This window comes from Peromyscus maniculatus, chromosome 23 (genome assembly GCF_049852395.1).
Source record: "Peromyscus maniculatus bairdii isolate BWxNUB_F1_BW_parent chromosome 23, HU_Pman_BW_mat_3.1, whole genome shotgun sequence".
Taxonomy (NCBI): Eukaryota; Metazoa; Chordata; class Mammalia; order Rodentia; family Cricetidae; genus Peromyscus; species Peromyscus maniculatus.
In genome coordinates, this window is record NC_134874.1 from 56320386 (window position 1) to 56335997 (window position 15612).

At 41.1% G+C, this 15612-nt stretch overlaps 1 protein-coding gene across 10 annotated transcripts in view; it reads right to left on the reverse strand.

Annotated features, from left to right (window-relative positions):
- The window catches only part of Pan3 (poly(A) specific ribonuclease subunit PAN3), a 126742-nt gene that overhangs the window by 19659 nt on the left and 91471 nt on the right, over positions 1-15612 (reverse strand). For 8 of the 10 annotated variants that reach the window (XM_076560437.1, XM_076560439.1, XM_076560443.1 and 5 more), the window contains 8 exons: positions 13291-13538; positions 11290-11394; positions 9820-9877; positions 6587-6748; positions 6238-6354; positions 6057-6158; positions 2191-2356; positions 983-1073 (listed from right to left, as the gene is read on the reverse strand). In XM_076560437.1, the coding sequence (XP_076416552.1) occupies positions 983-1073; positions 2191-2356; positions 6057-6158; positions 6238-6354; positions 6587-6748; positions 9820-9877; positions 11290-11394; positions 13291-13538 (1049 nt within the window). The remainder of the gene's footprint in view (positions 1-982; positions 1074-2190; positions 2357-6056; positions 6159-6237; positions 6355-6586; positions 6749-9819; positions 9878-11289; positions 11395-13290; positions 13539-15612) is intronic. The other 2 variants (XM_076560438.1, XM_076560440.1) reach the window with 1 other exon arrangement.

A 15612-nucleotide genomic window follows, 5' to 3' on the forward strand; every position in this document is an offset into this window, starting at 1 on the left:
AACAGGAATGAATATGACTTCTTACACAAAGAACTAAAATCAGCTTTAGTGACAGTTCCATATCGCAGTGTGAACTAAGGGGAGACAACTGACAAAGATCAATTCTTTACTTTAAATACACAGGTTACTTCCACACAGTAATCAAAATGGAGCACCTACTCCTTCCTCCCAGGGACCGTCTTCGCTGTTTTTGGCAGTACTGGAGATCGAATGCTCCAGAGCCTGCTGGAGTATGCGAAGAACCACTCTACCCCTGAACTACACTCCCAGACGCAGGGTTGGGTTCCTGTATTTCTACACAATAGCATATTAATAAGGAAATAAACAGCTAAGTAGCTTAGAACACTGTGGAGCCCGACTCAGTACTAACAGAATGAATTAGAGAATAATGAAATTCTGGTAATATACAGGAAGCGACAGACTTGACAGCAACAGAGGAAAAGCACAGAGCAGGGTGCTCTAACGCCACTCCTTTCAAAATAATATAGTGGGACAAGCACTCAAAAGCCAAACTAGTAGGTCTGGAAAGGTGAAATAAGCTGTAACATCTAATATAGTCCACTCATCTGACTGAGACAAATATATCCCAGTGTTAAACAGCTCGAGTCTGCTCGTATTAACGGTCACTCATCCTGTCTGTTTCAACAGCAAGGCTGCACTACTTACATCACAGAGGTTAAGACACCACTCCAGAGACCTGAGAGTCAGACTTAACACCCTCAAGACTTTAGCCAGGCGGTGGTGGCGCACGTCTTTAATCCCAGCACTGGGAGGCAGAGCCAGGCGGATCTCTGTGAGTTCGAGGCCAGCCTGAGCTACCAAGTGAGTTCCAGGAAAAAGGCGCAAAGCTATACAGAGAAACCCTGTCTCGAAAAACAAAAATAAAACAAAACAAAAAACCTTCAATACTTTAAAACCAAGTTTAGCTTAAAAAAAAATACAAAGAAAATAAGCTTTAAACACCCATATGAATTCTACTCACCTGGTATTGAGCCATTAATGCCAAAGGATTATTGTTTTGACTGTTATCAAATGTTAAAACGTCAAAAACTCCTACACAATTTACTCGCAATCTGTAAGGAGCAAAAATTTAAAAAAAAAAATTATACTTTTCTTAGTATATACTAATGAATATTTAACATTGCCTAATATTACAAAAGGACCTAAAATGTAAATGACTGTAACTTCCACCTACCTCCTCCCCACCCACAAAACCAACCATTTCAGAGTCATTCAATGGTCTGACTAACTTGTAAAAGTCAGTCGCTGACAAAGTCGGGGTGATAACCCTGAGCACATAGAGCTCTTTGCGTTACTCATGAAGGAAACTACTCACTTGCCAACACTTGCTAAAGATGCAGCTGGCACTGTTCCAAGCATCTTACGGACATTAACTCAAACCTCTTCACGAATTTTTAAACTAAGGGGAAAGTGTCACAGCACAGTCTAATGCCACTGCTGAAGCTCAGAAAAGCCAAGAACGCCCTCAAGCCACCTACAGGCAAGTAACAGCGAGAACATGGACCAGGACCCCGTTGGTCTTTACTGCTGTTAGTTTTTACTGGGTGTGCATGCACAAGGTCTCTGTTATAGCCCAGGCTGCTAGCCTCCCAAGTGACGAGGCTATAGGTACGAACACCAGGATCCAGCTACGCTCTTCAGTTCCGTGTGCTGCACAGCACAAGGCAACTCTCAAAAACTACGGCAACTGAAGTCAGGTGGGGTCAGGTATTTGTTCCTCACTGTATTATTCTCAGGGTTAGGAACTGACTAACAACAATCATCTAGCAACTTGAGAGTGAGTTCCAAGACAGCCAGAGCTGTTACACAGAGAAAGCCTGTCTTGAAAAACCAAAGGCGGGGTTGGGGGGCAGGGGGGCAAACTGCAGACTTTCCAGATGAACAGCCCTGCCGATCTGAAACTGACTTATGGTCAGATAGAGAATAATGTTCTATAGGAAAAAGTGGTATTAACACTTTGTCTTTATTCCCAGATACCTTGCCAATAGTTCTGGGGGTGTTCACAACCATCTATAACTCCAGGGAACCCAATACCTTCTTTGGCTTTCATGGGCACTAAGCACATGTAGTATGCATACATGTATACAAGCAAAACAGTTGCACACTCAAAATAAATTTTAAAAAAAAAACAACCAGAAACCCAGATTCAAAAATTTCAAAAATTACTACCTTGTTTTGCCAGTTATCAGAATCTTTGTTGGATCCATTACTCGACACGCCAAACCTGCTGTATGAATGGTGCGCAGAGCAGAACTCAGCTGGACAACATATGCCCAAATGAGAGACTCGGGCAACAGTCCAGCATGCTGCCTGGGCAGTGGTCCATCATGCTGGCCTAGAAAGCAAATGGATTTTCATGCATGTTCACAACAGGAAGGACTTAACAGAGAAGCCCGAATGTTTCTAAAACCGAGATTACAGGTTTTATGTTGCTAAAGTAGCAGAGGTCTCATGACTGTTTCTTTTCTTTTGACCAAATAGATATTGAACAAGAACAAAAATTTAAAAAGCAGTACCCGTATTAATAATGAAACAATCTACTCTGAAAGTAGTTCCCTTTAGTCTAACAGCTTCTGTAGGTGTTTTTGTCTATTCTGTGCTCCTGGGAATTTAACCCAGGGACTCTCACACACTGGACAACCGTCTGCCACTGAGTACCACCCTCAGCTTTGAAACTGCTTTTTCGTCACCTTCTAGGTCAATGTTAATATTTAACTAAGTAACAGAGACATAAAAACTTCATTCATATCTTGTTATTACTTCAGTGACCATAACCTTGTAGCCATATGGTTGTAGACCAATTTTCTGTGAATGGGGCTAAAATGTGAGAGTCAAATGGTTAATTATGAATAAATATAATAAATAGAAAGTACAAGCCAGGTGTCCTCATATAATCCGGCCCTTAGGAAGCAATGAGAAGGACTGCTGCAAGTCTGAGGCTAGGCTGGTCTACGTAAGAACTCAGGGCCTGACAGTCAGGGCTACAAAACAAGACCTTATTTTAAAAATCCTGACTACAAAAAAGTAGTTATGTCTCGGGACAACATTTTTAATAAGCACATATAAAACAAACCATTTCATCTCAATTTGGATAGAATGAAGACATTACATTCTACAGAGAAGTCTTAGAAGTCTCCAAACAGCTCTTAGCAGAAGATGAGGATGTCAGAGGACCCAGGAGAGCCCTGCAACAGTGCACTGAGGGTGGAGCGCAGCTCAAGAGGACAGAACCCGTAGCTTAGCCCACTGCACCAAGAGGTTTTTGAAATTTTATTTATTTCTATTTTCTTTATGAGTGCTCTGCATGTATACCTGCAGGACAGAAGAGGCCATCAGATCCTACTGTAGATGGTTGTGATCCACAACGTGGTTGCTGGGAATTAACTCAGGACCTCTGGAAAAGTAGTCAGTGCTCTTAACTGCTGAGCCATCTCTCCAGCCCCATGAAAAAAACTACTATACAATTGATATGGTCATAAGGAAAAGTAGTACTGATTATTCTGTTTTATTGTTGTTTGTATGTAGCCCTGGCTGTCCTGGAACTTACTATGTAGACCAGGCTGGCCTTGAACTCAAGATCTGCCTGCATCTGCCTTCTAAGTGCTGAGATTGAAGGAGTGAGACATTACATCCATCTATTCTGTTCTGCTTTGGAGACCAGAATCTTACTCTGTAGTCATTATTCCTAGCTACTTCTGGAGTCACATGACTGGACATGTGCCGTCAGCAGTCAGGCAAAACAATTAGTCACTCCAGGGCCTTCATGTGCAGTGTGACCACGTAATCTATGCACATGTGTGACGTAGCTACGTAAGCCCATATATGCATGTTCAAGGTGACCTATAAAAGCAGGCTCTACCCCCTCCCGTTCTCTCCCTCTTGCCCGAGTAGCACACGCACCTCCCCCCTTCTTTTCCGCAGGCCTGCCCACCTCCACTCTTCTCTTCCTTAATAAAACTCTCACAGCGGGCTCCACTGCACCGCGTGTTTTCTCACACCCGGTAAACAACGCCGACCAATAAATAACATTGGTGCCGAAACCAGCATCTATACTGGCTTGCCCTTAGGGTCCTGACAGGCTATACCTCAGCTCAGCCACTAAAGGCACCCCCTGGGCAGCTCCTGTCTCTCTCCCCCTTCCTCCTCATCCCCAGGGACTGGTCCCTGTCCCCTTTTCTATCTCTTCTCTCCCCTCCCCTCAATAAACCTCCTACATGGGCCCTGTTGTATGTTATGACTCCAACTTGTGGCAATGCTCCTGTCTCCGTTTCCTAAGTGCTAATTATAGGAGTGAAGACTTACAGCAAGCACAAAGGACTTACTTCCCATCAGATTTGATTCTAACTGTACCATTCACTGCACTTGATTGTAATTTCTACATAATTCGATATAAATACAATTTCTTTATCTCATATCATCTCCATCTTCTAAATAATGTACTTCTAACAAATGTGCCTTTTTAAAGAAGTTGGTGCTAAATCAATAATTACAGAGTAAGAAACCAATAGACATTCATGTGTGTATAGTGTATTATGTGAGGTTATAAGAGTGTAAAGTGGGCGGGGGTGGGGTTGGGGGGGGGGAGATGAGGTGGTGGCGGTGGCAGTGGTGGTGCACGCCTTTAATCCCAGCACTCGGGAGGCAGAGGCAGGTGGATCTCTGTGAGTTCGAGGACAGCCTGGTCTACAGAATGAGTTGGGCTATACAGAGAAACCCTGCCTCGGAAGGAAAAATAAAAAAAAGTGTAAAATGGAAGGACTGATTCTGAGAAAATGTAAATACTGAGATACATGTTTCCAATACAAGAACAAGGCCGGGTGGTGGTGGCACACACCTTTAATCCCAGCACTCGGGAGGCAGAGCCAGGTGGATCTCTGTGAGTTCGAGGCCAGCCTGGGCTACCAAGTGAGTCCCAGGAAAGGTGCAAAGCTACACAGAGAAACCCTGTCTCGAAAAACCAAAAAAAAAAAAAAAAAAAAAAAAATGTATTAAAAGAACAAAATACAGATTTTTTTGAATTGGTAAAATGCTCTGAGTAGTTCTCAACAGGGAACACTGGCAGTGTCTGTGGCTCTTTCTGGCTGATCAGAGCTGAGTCAGAGGAGTATCCAGTACACAGTACCACTGACCACCAATCTGCAATATAGAAGAGCCCTCACAACACCAAGGGTGCAGGCCAAATGGCAGCAGTGCTCAGGTGAAGACAGCCAGGCATCAAAGCCAACAGCCACTTCACAGGTGGCGCTACAGTAATTCGAGCCGTAACTAGATTCATCTTCAGGGAGGGTTGCCCCACAATCAAAGGAGAAATGACCACACTGTGTGACCAGGTCTGCAATGTCCAACAACTATGTAACCACAGCTTTCTTCGTTCAACTGCCAGAATGCAGAAAGCTAGGTTATGACAAACCCAAGTATTATGTTTTGTGTTCAAGAAAATCTTAAGTAAACCACAGTTACCAATGTGATGCTTCATTCTTGGTTCACACCATACAATGAGACTGTCCACAAACACATAAATTTTGACATCTCAAAATGGATCTACATTTTCTCTGGTATCATTTTCCTTCTAAATAAGCACATTTTAGACTAATTATAAATTTTTAGGTTTTTTTGAAACAGTTCAATTATAAAATGACTTTAGATATTAGAAAGAGCAGGAAAAAAAAACTCCATTTTTAAGTAAAGTTACTTTAAGAAACCTGACTTGACACGTAATAAACAAAAGCACGTTTAGGGAGTAATTTCATAAATGACCATACAGGCACACTGGACAGTAAGACTATCAAATTATGTTTACAGGGTACAAAAGCGGGGAACTCCCCAGAGTCAACCAAAGATACTGGCATCAAGTCTGAGTCAATACACACACTTCTAACTTGCTGCAAACCAACCCCAATTCTTTGAGATGCCTTAAAAATGTACACTAGGGCCCTCAAAATGATGAGAATAAATTTGTGTATGTTTTAATATGAAACTATTGCTCCCCAAACCAAAGCATGCATCAAAACACAGTCTGCGGGCACCTCTCTTACCCCACTTTCTCTTTGTGAAGTAGGCATCGGCATTCGGGTCATTAAAGTGTCTGCTCATCATAGTTTCTCCTCCAGCATGGAAATCATACGCGAACACAAGCGCTTATAAGCAAACAGAAACATACGTCACAGAAGTCTGGCTCCAGACAGCGAACTCACCACCACAGGACCAGTTACTCACAGGGCTCGGCAAATGCTTTCGTGGTAAACACTTCACGCAGAGTTACAATATTTGAGTGTTGAATTTTCTTCCACATATCAACCAACACCATGCACTTTGTGTTAACCAGACGAAAACCTAAAGAAGAAAATTTTTTATTATAATCAACTGCAAATGACAGCTCACGAGAAATACGAATTTCTAAAAATGGTCTATGTTTTAAGGTATCAAGCTCAAAAAAGGGGGGGGGGAGAAAAGAAAAAAAGAAACCTTGTCCTTCAAATGTGTATGATAAAGCCCTGTTTATAGGAGCATATGGATCATCTTTAGCTCAAGTAATACACTGACAAAAGAAACCCATCTTCCTTACCGTGTATCCTCCGAAGGCAATATGGCAGATCATCTTTGCTGTTTACAGCTTTGTAGCAAGATGTGATATACCCAAAATTACTTGATTTCTGTATCCGGTTGGGGGGAGGCAGTGGCTCCAGAGGGAAGAGGCTATGGTAGCTGTCAACTTCAGTGGGGACTGCTGAGTAAGTCACAGGAAGACAATTTTCAATGAAAAAGAAATCAAATCTATCACCATTCACCGACAGATCCTAACAGATCTGTGTCATGAGGAGGATTTTACTGGATTGATAATACCTCTACATATACAAACTGCAGCTCCTGTACCAATAAACCAGGCTACCAAGCAGCCAAAGCAAAACTCAAGTTCACACACTCAAAGTCAGTTCCAGTCTCTTGGCAGCAAAAGATGGGATTTTTGTTCTCAGAAATAATTACCAGAACTGAGTCATTACTTGATTAAACATTTTTATTCTAATATTTATAAAAACCAATACAGATTTTTTTATCTTTAAAGCATAAAGAAATTTGAAGTAAGTTTCATTAAATCAGGAAGTGTGTTCACCCACGTACAAGTCTGCAAGCACATCTATGGGTGTACCTATCGACATGACAGATGGCACTGAACTCTTACAAACCAACCTCTGGCTCAAGTAAGCACAACTGGAGGAAACTATGCTTGCCTCAGTAGTTAAGAGGAAGGCGCAGGAGGGAAACCAGCTACAACAGGTATTTGCAACAACCTTTGGATGGCTACCGCGGTTTTAACACCAAGCAACTATACAAGGTGAAGACAAACTCTATTCAACAGACAGGATTTCCAGAGGATGCACTATCTGGCTTTGGAAGCTGTACATTTTGAATCTGTGTGCATGGCTACGCTGAACTGAAAATGGTCCCAGGACAGAACCATCATGATCACGTCCTTCCTTCAGTCTGCCGCACTTGGGATGCACCACTACCGGACTGGATGGATTTAGGTGCCCTATGCTGCGCTGACGCTTCCTCGCGATCCCGTGGGCACACAGTTCTATGAGCTGCAGTCCTAGCCTGCACCTCTGTGGTGGGGTCTGCCCAGCCCTAAGCACCATGCACTTGTGCAGCTTTATTTCCGTTTAGTCCCTCAGAGTCCCTCTCCTTTCCACCTAGTTTAGCCCACTCTCAAGTCTTAACTTTCAAATAACAAATGGCTAGTTCTTTCTGTCCTCGTGACTCTCTTTAGAGCCTAAGAGTCAGTGCTATGACCAACTCTGCTTTTGAAATAGCTATTCTGTGTATAATTGTCTTATATAAGCCTGCATTTTTCCTCGTCTGTAAGCTTCTCCAAAGTAAACACTCAATTTCATTAATACAGTATTATCACTAATATGTAGGAAGTACTCAATTATAGATTTCCCATAAATTATTTAAATTAAGTCCTCACAAGATAGCTGGGGAAAATTTTTTCTATCTTTTGATTCTTTATGGAGATTACATAAATCATTCAAATGAAAGGTAGCAGAGTTAAAATTAGAATTATATTCATATGTCTCTCCTTCATGCTTCTTTATTATAGAACACACTACTTAACGCGGGTTTGAAAGTAACGCCGAATCAGTCAGTACTTGTTTTATACTTGAGTCCAAAGCAGCAGATTATAGATTCAGGACTGGGGATTCAGCTAGGTCTTAAGCAGCATGCATGAGGCTCTGGGTTCCTTGTCCCACAGCCAAGGATGAAATGGGCAGCAAAAACACATGTGCTTTGCCTAAGGAATCAACAGTATCTCAGTGTCTGACTCTACGGAATGTGTCTCATAGCTCTGCAGACCACAGGGAATTGAAAGAAATCTCTAGGAAGGAATAGTCTGTCCTGTGCAGTAGTGGTTCTACCCATGTCTTTACTTGACAGAAACCACAGGAACCTCAAACCCTTAAATGGTGCGGACTATTTTTTTGTTCTGGTTATATTCATTTATTCAATGTGTCTTAGTGTGGACATTTAACATCACTGTCTTACCAGTCGACAAGTGTAGAACACCCTTCCACTGTGACCCCTTCAAATTCTTCCAGCAATTCCATGATAGTATCTCTTTGGCTATATTTATTATTCCTTCACTGGTATATGCTTATTTGTTATCTATGAGCTATTTTGAGAAAACTATTTCTGAATGTTGATTTTTGTATACCACAACTTTGCTGAATTTGAGTATTGTTCTAGAAGTTTTCTGGTACAGTCTTGTGATTTTTAGAGCTTGCCATCTGCTGTCTAACTGGATGCCTTTATTTCTCTCTTTTGCCTGACTGCTCTGGCTAAGGCTTGGAGTACAGATCTGAATGGAAGGGGCAAAAGTGGCATCCTTGTCTTGTTCCAAACGTTAGAGAAAAAGTTTTTGATTTGTCCCTATTCACTATTAGCTGCTGGCTTGTTATACACATGCTTTCTTGAAATGACCAAAGTTTGTCTGGCTCTAGAATCAGAAATGCTAGGTGAATGCTATATAGATATTCAGCTTCAGTTTCCAAAGCAGTTGTAGGTTCAACAATTTAAACTATCATCAATACCGAGAACATATGGATCTACAGCCTAAGTTGGCATACTGTCAGATCAATTCCTTATTTCCTTCTCTTGACACATTTATTGGTTACAAGGATTGTCCATAAAAATGCCCATATTCATCTTTGGCCATTTTCCTGGTGAGCTGTTTGATCAGGTCTTTTTTCTATTATTTGTCAATTGTACAGACTGTAAATCTCCTTCCAAGTTTTAGTTCCTCTTTAACAGCAGGTGTCTTTGGGTCATTTTCAAATGTTAGTTTAGTAGAACTTATCAATGTTTTGCTTTGTGATTTGGGCCTCCAGTGGTGGGGAATGAGCCCAAGAGCCTTGCATTTACCAGGCAAATGCTTTCCACTGAGCTAAATTCACAACCCAGTATTTCTTCACAAGAAAAGAAGCCTCTTTGTGCCCTGTATAGTGAATCTTTACCTATTAAAACAACTTACTGCTATATACAGTAGAAGCTTTAAATGTTCTTAAGCATATAAGTTGTTAAACTATTAATTCTTTTTAATGTGGCTTAATATAGGACCACCACCCCCTTATTTGTTTGTTTGTTTGTTTGTTTGTTTGTTTGTTTTTGGTTTTGTGAGACAGGATTTCTCTGTGTAGCCCTGGCTATCCTGGAACTCTCTGCAGACCAGGCTGGCCTCAAAACTCAGAAATCCTGCTTCTGCCAGGGGAGGGGAAAGAGCTATATCAATATGCATTTTACCTGGCATATCTGCTTGATCGATTTGAGCCATTGTTATTAAATGTCTGTTGATCAGCTCCTAAGAACAAGAAACAAGTATATTGATAACAGATTTTAAACAGAGCTTCCGATACCTACATTTTCCATTATAACTAAATAATATTTTTTACTTTTAATACTCCTATCATAACATATCTAGAGATGTTAATATATATGAATCCAAACCCTAGCCAGGCGGCAGTGACACATACCTTTAATCCCAGCACTCGGGAGGCAGAGCCAGGCAGATCTCTGTGAGTTCGAGGCCAGCCTGGTCTACAGAGCGAGATCCAGGACAGGCACCAAAACTCCACAGAAAAACCCTGTCTTGAAGAAACAAACAAACAAACAAAAACAAACAAACAAAAAATCCAAACTCTAGATAGATAGACTAACCTACCATAATTAAAGTTGAGTTTGAATTTAAAGAAAAAGGTGCTCTAACTCAACACAAAATACAGAAGATCTATTAAGCTAGTCAATAATTCATTCTAAAACCATTACACAGAAACTAGAGATGTAGCTCAAGTATTTGCCTAGCATGCACAAGGTCCTGGGTTCTACCCCCAGCATTGTAAAAAGAAATAAGGTGCACACCTACACACACTCACACACAAACACACACACTAGAACCTTCTGCAAAATAAAAATAATTTTGAGAATGTACATGTAAAAAGCTATAAAGAATATCTAAGCTGTTCACAACAAATAAAGTAAATTATTTTATAAAATCTACTTTAAAAATTTTGCTGAGTCACTTAAACTGAAGCAAGCTTACTATGTCAAACTATTAGCAATAATTTAAAGGTTAGAGACCATTTAAATGATGTGTGCTTTATTTAAAGGGCCCTTCCCATGTGAGATGGTTCAGTGAGGAAAGACAATCACTGCCAAGCCTGATTAATCTGAGTTTGGTACCCAGAACCCACATGGGAGAACCAACTCCCATAAGTTGTCCTCTGACTTCCATATGCTCTCCCTTCAAATAAGCATGCATTTACACATAAACACACAAACAAATAAACCCATGTAAAGAGTCCTTTTTGTACAAAGAACATGAAGCACATAAGGAAGCACTTTTAAATAATAATTCTATATTTTACTTTAACACATTAAGATTTCCTTAAAATGGCTTTCTTAAAAATAAACAAGCCGGCAGTGGTGGCACACGCCTTTAATCCCAGCACTTGGGAGGCAGAGCCAGGCGGATCTCTGTGAGTTCGAGGCCAGCCTGGTCTATAGAGCGAGATCCAGGACAGGCACCAAAACTACACAGAGAAACCCTGTCTCAAAAAACCAAACCAAACCAAACCAAACCAAAACAAAACAAAACAAAAAAACATACACAAAACTTCCATGTTCTAAATCTCCTTGCTTAGGTGATTGTGCGAGCCTAGACACAGTGGTCTGCACATCCTTCCTCAGGGTCTACCCTAACTTCTGAAAGCATACCTGTCGGAGCTCGTCGGCCATGAAGAAGGAAGGTGCATTTGCTTTTGGTTGCATATAAGCAACATGAGGTGCAGTTGGAGGATAAATATGATAGTTTGGAAAAACCTAAAAAGGCAAGGAGGAGGAAAATGTAATCATCAATTTTTCTCAATTAGTAAGCTTTATCATTTTTATAAAAGTTTTGTATCTGAGAATAATAAATTTTGGTACATCTTAAATGTTTTAATAACAGTGAATTAAAAACTTCAAACAACAACTGTTAGAAGGAATACTTTCTGAATGAATTCATTTAAAAAATCTTCTATTTTAATAATTTTAAAATTTATTTTAAAAATAATTTTAAAAAGTCTAAGAAGAAAAACATTTACATAGCTGTAAAATTTCAGGTCCACTGCGAGAGTAAAACTAGCTCTTGTATAGAATGTCCTATTTCCACAAATTCAGAAGTAATTTTTAAACCAACTGAAAGAGTAGGCAGGGCCCTGTGGCCACCGACTGTCGACAGGCCTGCGCACCCACAGCTCCACCTCCTACCTAGCACACCACACTGGGCCAGTCACTCGGTGTCCCGCCCCACACTCAGACCCTTCTTTTTCTCCTCATCACCATTTTCCCACCCCACCCCCACCCCCGGAGAAATGAATTCCGCTGTTTTCTGTTGTCCTCAGGTAGCCATCTGCTGTGGGTTGCAACCAGGAAGTAGTTTTCCAGAGCCCAAGCCCACAGTGAGAGTAACTGCCTTTCTCTGGCCTCGGTTCCGTCTACCAGACAATTGGGTTCCCTACCTCAGGTTGTCAGAAGAGTGAAAACATCATAAACTATGTCATACTGGTCTCTACAAACCAGCCTCTACACAGTAAGTGCAATTTCTTCTTTCTACAAGCAAGAATTGTTTTAAAGTACCGAAACTTATTAAATTGATAAGAACTTGCTTGAAAGAAACAAGGCTCTACCTCGATCATATCTGTGTTCACTTTTCCATGGTTATGATATCACCCCGCCCCAAACAAAACAAAGCAAAAGACCTCCCAGAACAGTTCTTTCAAGTGTTTTGTAGTACTCACAGGTTTTTACATTCATTTCTAGAAGGCAGTGGGTACTACTCTTGTCATTTTACAAACAAGAAAACTGTCTCAAAAGTGCAGTGACTTGAGGGGAAAACACAGCAGAACTAAGCCTTACAACAAGGACAAAGAAACCTGTTTTCCTGTCACTCAAAGCATCTTTTAGCAAAATATTAAATTTAACCTAGTCTGACAATCAAACTGTGCTATGGAAACCTATATATAGTTTAATGGAATTTGGCTTTCTTAGTCAAGACTTATTTACTAAATCCTCTAGTTAACTTCTTTAATGTATGTAGCCCAACAGTGAGGCTGCAAGGGGAGGCGGCACTCTGTGCTGTGGTGGTGGTGCCGCCCAGCACTCCCCCCCCCCCCTTCCTCCTTTCACCCTCTCTTGTCACTGGGGATTCACTGAGAAGAAATCATTTCTTCTTGGCATGTTCTTCCTCTCTTGGTCTTTGTATGCACGTCTGTCCCCCAGTCTCCCTTTCCCATTGACTTCAGGATTCCCTTCCTGTCAGCAGTTCTTTGGCTCCCTCGGGTCAGACTCTCCCAAGGACCACACTATCAGCCTCTACCACAGCATGCCATTCTGCTATCTGGAACTCTGGCCTTTAATTATTGCTTTATCTGAGGCAACGGTGACTTTCATTACTGAGAGACTTCTTCCCCCGAGGTAAACCTTCCTCTCCAGTAACTAGAAACAAAAGTCAGAGAATACAACTTTAGCTAGCCAGGTGCTGACTAGGTAACACTGTGAGGAAAACAAGCCCCAACACACTAAACAAAGGATGGCTACAATCTGATTACTGAATGAAATTAATGACACTAGAATAAGTTAAAAATAAAATCCTTTTTCATATCCCTATAGCCCTTCCAATGTGAGGAGCAGCTTTCCTAAGAGCGCCCAGTGAGTCCCTCTTTCTTGGAGCCGTACCATTCCAGTCAAAGGTGCTGGAGTTGTATCTGTATAGAAGTACGTCGTCCCCCCGACAGTCTCCTTCTGGATCACCTGACCAGAGGATGGAGTCTGAGGAACGGGGTTATTGGCAGGAGTGGAGGCACTAGGCGGCACCATGAAACTTGCTGGGTTTGGAGTGTGACTTCTTCTTCTAGGAGCAGGAGAAGTGTGTGGAGTAATTTTGGGGGAATGGAGAGGGGAGGATCCAGCAGACAGTGACATTCCTGGGGAAGATGCAAAACAGGGTCTTAGTGGAGCAGTACATTGGTTTTAGAGGGAAAAAATCTGGAAAATAAAATGCAAACACTCATGTAGAAGAAACATTAATTTTAAGTGCAAAGAAAAAAATCTTGTTTTAAGGAAAGCTCCAATTAAAGCAAATGCAAAGGAGTTTCTTTTTCTTAATATAGTCATTTCCAAATGAATCAGCAACAGGTTCCTCCTTATCAAAGTCGACAACCTAACCCTATAGTAAGAATCACCAGAGATTTAAGAAATTAATTTAATGAAATAATGAAAACTACCAGAACCAAGACTCTTGAATAACTCTTCCTCTTAGTCTTTTAGAACTGTTCATTACTGCTCAGATGACACAATTCCCCAAATATTATATTAAACAAATTAATAAAGATCTACTAAATTCCTTCAGCCAAATATAAATAGCAAAATTTCTTGGGGGGGGGGGGAGATAAAGGTTGAAACTACATTAAAACACATGGTGGCACACTAAAGCACCTAATCTTGAACAAGGCCTGTTTGGATGCCTGTCTGTAACTCGAGATATACACTAAACAGCTGCAAACTGCCGCAGATGCGTGTCCAAGTGCAAGTTACTCAACCGCAGGCCATGGACACACTTGAACAAAGTACCCTCTTCACAGATGCTGTCGAGGAGGGAAAACCCGTGTGTTTACCCTTTGGAGTACTCCAAGCAAGCTGAGAAAACAAGACCGAGTCACATGGAACAGCACAAGATGGTTTACAAAACCGGAAGAGAAGTTATGCTGAGAACCCCATGCAGAAGAGCAGCTGAAACGGAAATGAACTAAAGCTGGGTGGAGTCAGCCACAGATTTAATGGAGGCGGCCGGTTTGAGTAGGGCTGGAACAGATGATCCAGAACTACAAGTCACACTTGTCCAGAAACTGTTTGCTATTTATTTGGGGAGTGTCTAAAAACCTTTATAATTTAAAAAAAAAAAAAGTTACCAAAATACCCTTGGCCACAGAGCTATTATTAATGGGATGTGTTTTAATTTGTAGTGTCTTGTACGACATCAAGGCTTTGTTTTCAGAAAAAAAGGTGAACGAGGCTGAGCTGAAAACTGAGAAAGGAACTCTTCTTGTCTCTGAAGAGCACTCTGCACTTCTAAAGAGCCTTAGCACATGGCATCAGAGTTTCTGAGCACCTACTGGCAGGCAGGTAGGCAAGGTATTAACAGAAAAATGCAAGCCAAAGCCTAGAAAGTTTTTCATTTAATCAAAGACACATGGACAAAGTCAACAGCAAAGCCAGGAGTCAACTCAAGCAACTGCTAATTCTCAACCAACTGCTACAACCCAGTGTCTACTGCAGTAACACTCAAGTAGATCAGAAATTTCAAATATGTCAAGAGAAACTTTAAAACTCCATAGCCTTTCAAAAAAGGGGGGGGGGAGCTTAGAATAAACACTAACTAATTAGCTAATAATATGGGCTGCATTCACAGTTTCCCCTAAAGCTAGTTTCTAAGTCTCCCTGAGAGGAAATTGCTAAGGTCACCAAAGATGAATAAATTAGTTCATTACTCTTCTGTTTACTATCAGCAATATGTGTGGTAGTAATTCTGGCTCCTACCCCATGCTAGGCACTAATCTAAATGTTTTCTGAGCATCAACCTACCTCATCTTCATATCACAGAGAGGAAACTAACTTAGAGGCCAAAAGAATTACAGGTAAAAATACAGACTGACAAGATTTAAACTCAGATCTAATCCACTCCAATTTTTGTCTCATATGAAGGAAAATAAAGAGGATTTGTAGATGCTTCAGCAGCTTCAGTGATGATTTGGCTTATGTGGGAGAAGATGCAGCTAAAGTAATGGGAAGGTCCGGGCCCTTGGTAGGTCTAGAATTAAAACAAGAATTGAGTCTGTAAGACTAAATGCATGCCACCACACACAATCCAAGGGGAGTGAAAAGGGAAAGCTGAACATGGCAGAATTTACATTTTCAATTTTGTGAAACTATTTTAATGCAAAGTTGTAGTTTGTACACGTGAGCTGAGGCTTACTAGAATTACTCAAACTGAAACTAAAA